The 7,350-nt window shown below is 40.6% G+C and overlaps 1 protein-coding gene across 1 annotated transcript in view; it reads left to right on the forward strand.

Annotated features, from left to right (window-relative positions):
* The window catches only part of plppr4b (phospholipid phosphatase related 4b), a 19,110-nt gene extending 13,835 nt beyond the window's left edge, over positions 1–5,275 (forward strand). The window contains exon 9 of the mRNA XM_020608957.1: positions 981–5,275. Within this exon, the coding sequence (XP_020464613.1) occupies positions 981–2,675 (1,695 nt within the window). The 3' untranslated portion in view covers positions 2,676–5,275. The remainder of the gene's footprint in view (positions 1–980) is intronic.
* Positions 5,276–7,350: the final 2,075 nt, after the last annotated feature.

Here is a 7,350-nt window from a genome sequence, read left to right on the forward strand (position 1 = left end):
TTTTACTTTTTTATCATTGGGCCATTGTGCACCCTGACGGTCTCATATGCACCAGACTTGTACCTCCAATGTCAAGCAAATTGTTGCTTGGCACACCAGAATGAGGAGAGGAAGACAACAACCTACCAGCTGGGGCTACTATCCTTGTACACTGGCTGACAAAAAATAAAATATATTAAAATAAAAATAAATTCCCAACTAGAAGAGTCTTAAGTCGACTGACAGGTCTCACAACTAATGACTCGAGTATTCAACTATTAGTGGGCAGCCCTAACAACCTCCACCTTCCACAACCAAAAGATCAACAGCAGTGCTATCTGCAACTTCTTATCAGACATATTCTGGATCAGCAGTAGCTATAAAAAGCAGCTGTGTTGAATGAGAGGTGCTTAATTTATAGCTAATACTTCCACATTCTAGCTCGTCTTCTTTTTCTTTCTAAATGGCGAATACAGCTACCGCTAACTGCTGGTAGGGGAATTTAACCTCTGTCACACAGGTGCAGAACGTATGTGCTACTCAGCCATAGATGCAGTCTGAGCGGGGTGTTCGTGTCACTTCTCCAACCTGACTGACAGACAAAGCCGATGTGATATGATACAACAGTAGGCCTTCTTCGCTGCTCTTTTACGTTGGCTTGGTGTCTCTCTGCCCTTAGTTTTGCTCCAGGTTCTTGCAGTTTAGACACCTAGTACTAAAAGATAGAAGCAGCCACTGCATTGTATAACATGTAAGTGGTCTTTGGGTTGTAATAAAACTTTCACAAGAGGTCCTTAATGACACCAGACCACATTAATCAATCAAATAATTGCTGAGATATTTCACCAATATGGACCAAAGTGGCGGAGCGACCAGCTTCCTGATGATGTGCTAAGTGAATCTATGCTGTTGGCATGGAAAAAAATTTAACTAAATTTAAAATGCTTTCCTCTAAAGTTTTAATGTTTTACTCTAAATAAATCTGTTTCCTCTTCTGCCAGGGGTTGTATGCAGTTGGCAATTTCCAGCCTAGTGAGGTGACAGACACCAAGCCCCCACTACTGCTACCCCGACCTCCCTGCTCTTTGCCTCACATAAGTCAGGAGGCAATCCTCCGCCACCTGCAAATGAAAGCCAGCATGGCCCAGGAGTCGACCATACCCACCTCCCACTCAGAGGGCCTCCTACACAGAGGCCTTCAGCAGCAGAGGCCTGATGATGGCCTAAAGTTTCCGAGTGCAGAAATGGATGTGATCTCCCCCAACAGCTCAGAGAGCAAAGATGGCATGTTGACCTTTAGCCATACCCTTCCTCGGGTCCACACCCCCCAGGCCATGGCAGCGTACGAGGAAGCAGCCAGACATCATGCTGCTACACTCCACCATGCCTCCATGGACACAAGCCGCTCAAAACAGCTTCTGTCTCAATGGAAAAATAAGCACAATAACCACAAATGCTCCATGCAGGTCCCAGACATATTTTACTCCTCTGTAGACTCGTCATCTGGCCAGTCCTCCCAGCATCTGCACCACCATGGAAGCATTGAGCTCCGGTCCAGCTCTGAACCATCAGCTGCGGATCTGAATGGAGGCTTTGATGGTCATGCATACATGTCTGCAGGCGCTAGTACCACCCTCCCCAGTAATTGTAGTGGCATCACTGGAGGGGCCAGGATATGCATGCAGTCTAGACCTGGGTCTTCTCAGCTGGTCCACATACCAGAAGAAGCCCATGAGAATTACAACGCCATGTCCCCAAGGACTGCAGGAGGAGGAAGTGAGGTGATGTCAGCAGTAAATAACACAGTTCAGGCTAACTGGCAACATGCAGCTGAGAAGACAACAGCATGCAGGACTAATGATAGTGGACAGAACACCCAGGCACGAATCATGCATGTGATTGCTATGTTCAAGCAGCAGGGCCTACTACAGACCCATTCCAAGAGCTTAGATGAGAGCAGCATCACTGGGAGTTGCCAGGGTTCTGTTAATTACAGGGCACTAGCGGATCAAGAACCTACCAGCACCACAGGGCCCAGCTCACTAGGAAGCACCATAGGCAACATTTCCGGGAGTACTGGAGCAATTGTCAGAGTAGAGGCCCACCCTGAAAACAACAGGCCTGTTATCCAGGCTCCGTCCACAGATGGAAGTGGCTCATGGAGGTGGCGGTCCCTGGATCATGGAACTGGAGCTGGTGGAGGTGCAGGGACTAGTGGAGCAGAAGGAGGATCAGGAGGAGGAAGTGGGAGTATGAGGCAGTCCTTTGAGCTCAATGATCTGAACAGAGATTCAGAAAGCTCAGACTCCATACGTGAAGGGTCCCTTGACAGGAAGTGTGCCAATCACATCATAACCACCACTGCCACCATTAGCACCACACCCATAATTACAGTTCACTCCCAGAGCACTAGCCAGTCAGAGCAGAGGCTCCACCCCCAGGGACTCTCTACCATTAGGGTCACTCCAGGAGATGGCAGCGTTTCTGGATCTGGAGGAGGTAGTGGTGGAGGAGGAAGCAGAGTTGGTGATGGAGAGAGTGCTTCCGAAACACCCTCAGTCACTTCCAGTTGCGAGTCAGCTCTGCGGAAAAAAGGCAATAATATTATCCTGATTCCAGAAAGAGCCAACAGCTCCGACAATGCCCGAAATATTTTCTACAAGGGAACATCTATAACGTCTGTTTTCAAGGACTAGCATACAAAATGACCGAAGGCTCCTGAAAAGATGTAGCTAACAACGAAACAGTCAGATTTTCTAACAACCCCATATCTGTGACAATACCTGCCATTGTAATGTGTATATATCATAATAATTTCAAAAGAAAAAGGTTTAATTCAGCATGAGATTTTTGTACGTTTACACTGAAGCACAACCTTTTAAGTGTTGTAGAACTAATCACTGTGTACTTTTGTGGTCACTCTTAAAGAAACCTATTGTAATGGTGAAGCTGTGCCAATGCTTTGGGGAGAAGACCTTTTTTAAACAGTTGTAGAAGTTTTGGATATAAATCACAAAAAGAAAAAAACTGAGTAGCACAGTTCAAACTGTAGCGAATGACTGCAATATATTTGTATCACAGCTGTGAAGTCAACTGCAAATCTGTGTTTACTTTCCTGCACTATTTGATTGAAAGGGTGCTACGCCAGATAATACTATTACTATAAATGATACTGTATAATTTGAAGAGATAAAGAATTATTTTACAAAGAGCGAGAAACTATGTGACAGATTTGTTTTATATTTTGTCTCTCTTCTGTACAGATACCGCATACTCAACTGAATACTCTTTTGAGCCATAAGTGTGCTTAGCATTCCTTCTGTAGCTATGAAGTCAAATATTCTGTGACTTGCACTGAAATATGCATTTGCTGAACCTTTTTTAATGCAAACCCTGACTTTATATTGTGAACTTGTAGTACATTTGGACACCCCTGTCAGTCTTATTTACAGCACAAAAAAACAGCAAAACACTAGAATAGTATGCTTCTTTATACCATATTAGTACAATGCAATCCTTGAACTCAAGCGTTCCACCGGAATTTGGCAGGTTTCAATCTGCATACAAACCTGCCTTTGTAGCTTTGTACTGGAAAAGCAGTCTGAAATTTTGAAAAATCACTTGCTGCTATCAATTCCATAACCTAAGTAGGAGTAGTTATTTGGAGTGTACCCAGGGTTCCAAAATAAATCCATGTCTACATTTTTTGCATAGACATGTTTAGGTGACTGGCAGATGCTGTTAGACATGCAACTCTCCCAGGTATATGACACAGGTTGAACAGCTGTGTTATAAAAAAAATGTTGTTTTATAAAATAAAACCACGAGGAAAGAGTTCAGCTAAGAATTTCACGCTGCATTTCGGTAAGAAAAATTTTGTAATGGAGCTTAAAGTTCTCCTCCATGGCCATAACAAACACAGTATAGCACTATCACAGTATGTGGGAGTCTCCCATTTTTGCATGTTCCAAAACATTTATATTATTAATAAAAAAATGATTTAGAAACAGTCAGTTGAGGATGTACTTAGTGTAGCACAAAGATGTAGCTGCCAAAAGCTGCAAATGCTTTATCACAAGTTTTTATTCATGCTGGACAGACTCAGTATATGTGCACGTTTTTGGTTGCTTCGTTGGTATTTTAGATAGAGGCTCCCAGTTTGCTCCTTTTTCTAGTTTTTGCTAAGCTCAGCTAAACTTCCCCAGGACCTCTTTCTGTACTGGATGCATAGAGATGAGTCTGATATTCCCCAGACATGTTTATTTCATCATCTTTGTCTGAGAGATATTTGTAATAATTTTAGGTCTTAGTTCTTTAGAAGTAGATGGATATCTAGTGCACTGTGCATACCTTAGTAGCAAGAGTCAAACCGGATTTGTTGTAGCCTATGTTTAAAGGTGCTATTCGTAGCATTTTTCACTCCGAATATACAATAAATATGGCTGTCAAATTGTAATATATCAGTATAATCATCAAATGAAAAGCTCTTGGCAGCTGATGATTTTTGCTGGGTTTAGCACTCTTTAGCAAACTTAAGAACAACAACTTTTTCACTTTTGTAAGTAATTTCTTTTTGTGCTATAACATAACCAGCAGTTTTAGTGCCAGGTTTCTTTTCTTTTTACATTAACAGTGTGTACAGGATATTGACTGGTGAGAAACTATATGACTGTTTCTCAGTTGACAAAATCTGTTGTTTACAGTGAAAAACATTATGGTGCATATGATTAGTCAATATCTCTCTGGTTAAATAAGCACCTACTAATATAAATTAGATACCAAGACTCCAGAAGTGGTATTTATGAAAATATTTTTGTCAGAGTGATTGTGAGGAAATTTACCAAGGCTAGAATTTTTTTATAGGAAAATAAATACATCATCAGATGCACTTTTCAGTAGTTGTATAGCATGCCTGCAATATGTTGTACATGATTTACTCTATACCCCAGTGTCATCTGCATGGTCACATTTCCCACAATGTGTTTTATCATAAATATGCTTTTATTTTGGATGAATAGAAGTGTTTAACATTAAGTCCTTTATTTATGCTTTCTTACTGACAGTTGTATGACAATCTTTTTTTATCTATGCTCTGTTGCCAATAGTAACAGTAAGTCACCTTTGCGAATATGTGCGTCTGCATGAGAGATGCATATAAGTCGGGCAGATCATGTGACAATTTGGTGTGAGTCTGTAAGTTTCATGTGACCTTTGTATGTTAATTATAATATCTTTCTGTTCAATAGATGTCACCCTACTTTGACAATACAACCTGAGTTGATTAAATAGTGAACTAATTTAACTATGTGTCTAGTCTTATCATGGAGATGGGTGTGGTGTAGGCATGGCATAAAGCTTACTAGTCTTACAGCACAACAAAGGAAGAGCTCTGAAAGGGAGTCATCCAAAATTGCAAAAGGAATTTTATTAAAAGAAAAGAACACATTGTTCACCACTAGTTTTACAATATAGCTATTGTGAGGGCACTTTGTAACCTCAGCTGTGTGACACTACCAGGGTGGTAAAGTTGTGACTGAGTATGTTACATAGTCCAACTGATCATTTGTTCCATTGAGGTGAGCCCCTGTAGTCGCATGGCTGTGGACAGATCCTGCAGTGTTGACATACATACACGTAACTTACAGAGGAAACTAGAGAAATGCATTTTCTCAAGAAAATGCATATGGATGCTGAGTGCTGAAAGATCACCCTCAAAATGCTGAACATTTTGACACCTGAATGGTTTTGCTAGCTGAAAGTATTCTGAAGTTGAATTTTCCCATTCATTTGAATAGGGCAAAATTTTCAAAATAAAGCTAAATATTTTAAAAGTATGAAATTTAGAAAACCTATGAAGAGAAGCATAAATGTCCTTGAAGAGCTGAGGATTTTGATAGCTGAAATAGCTGAAGTAGAATTTTCCCATTCATTTGAATAGGGCAAAATTTTCAAAATAAAGCTAAATATTTCAAAAGTATGAAGTTGAGAAAAATTCTGAATAGAAGCATGAATGTCCTTGAAGAGCTGAACATTTTGATAGCTGAAATTATTCTGAAGTAGAATTTTCCCATTCATTTGAATGGAGCAAGATTTTCAAAATAAAGTGGAATATTTAAAAAGTAGGAAGTTTGGAAAAATTCTGAAGAGAAGCATGAATGTCCTTGAGGAGCTGAACATTTTAATAGTTGAAACAGCTGAAAGTATGCTGAAGTAGAATTTTCTCATTCATTTGAATGGGGCAAGATTTTCAATATAAAGCTAAATATTTCAAAATATGATGTTTAGCAAACTTCTGAAGAGAAGCATGAATGTCCTTGAAGAGCTGAATATTTTGATAGCTGAAATTATGCTGAAGTAGAATTTTCCCATTCATTTGAATGGGGCAAGATTTTCAAAATAAAGCTAAATATTTTAAAAGATGTTTAGCAAACTTCTGAAGAGAAGCATGAATGTCCTCCAGGTAATGTTGCAACTGCAAATCCATTTTTAATGAAAAATAATGACTGAAACAAATAACAGACTAGATTCCAACAGAGCAGTGAACAGCAGCCTGTCTGTGGTCAGACAATGTGGACACCATGTTCTCCCAGCATGAATCAGAAACTCAGCAGAGAGAGTTTAAAAATCCATTCCTTGATCTAGCCTGTGTAGATTCATGACTGGATAAAATAAAACCTATAAAATCACACTTGATATTAAGGCTGTGTCCCCGTGTCTGGGCTCTTTGTGGCAGTACTCACTATGTGTTCAAAAGCACAGACATCCTGTCACTTAATATGAAAGAATGGCCTGTTTTCTGCAAACACTATCATCAGCTGATCAAGCCTGTGCCTTTAACTGTTCCCCCGCCCCTTGCTGTTACATAACAAGCATATCTGCACAGGTAGAACGATTATCGGTCACGGGAAAGGAAGTACGTTGATGCGATGCGGTTCCCGCAGACCAATCATCAACGAGGTCCGTGCGCAGTGGGCGTGGCTACAGGCGGTTTAAATTTTGAGAGCAAGCGTTAATTGAATTTGTTTGGTCCGCGGAAAAGTGCTGTTCTCTGCGTCGGTCGCTATAGTCGGTGTTGATTCGCGTTTGTTTGGCGCCAGGACGTTGCCAAACACATCCGTTTTGTGCTTGCAGGAAAATGGAGCTTTAAGTGTTCGGTAAGTCCCAGAACTTTCTTTAAGAAAAACGGTTTGTTTTAACACTGAAGTAGAAAGTGTATCTCAGTCTGTTACAATGAATTTGTTTCCTGCTCCATGACGTGGCCTGTAGACTTGGAATCTTTGAGTCAAGCTAATTTTTGTTATTTCTCTCTTTTCAGGTAGAACTACCGAACCGTAAGTCAGTTTATTTTTACTTTATAGTGGGGTCCCTTGT

Source organism: Monopterus albus, unplaced genomic scaffold (genome assembly GCF_001952655.1).
Source record: "Monopterus albus unplaced genomic scaffold, M_albus_1.0 scaffold96.1, whole genome shotgun sequence".
In the NCBI taxonomy this organism is placed as follows: Eukaryota; Metazoa; Chordata; class Actinopteri; order Synbranchiformes; family Synbranchidae; genus Monopterus; species Monopterus albus.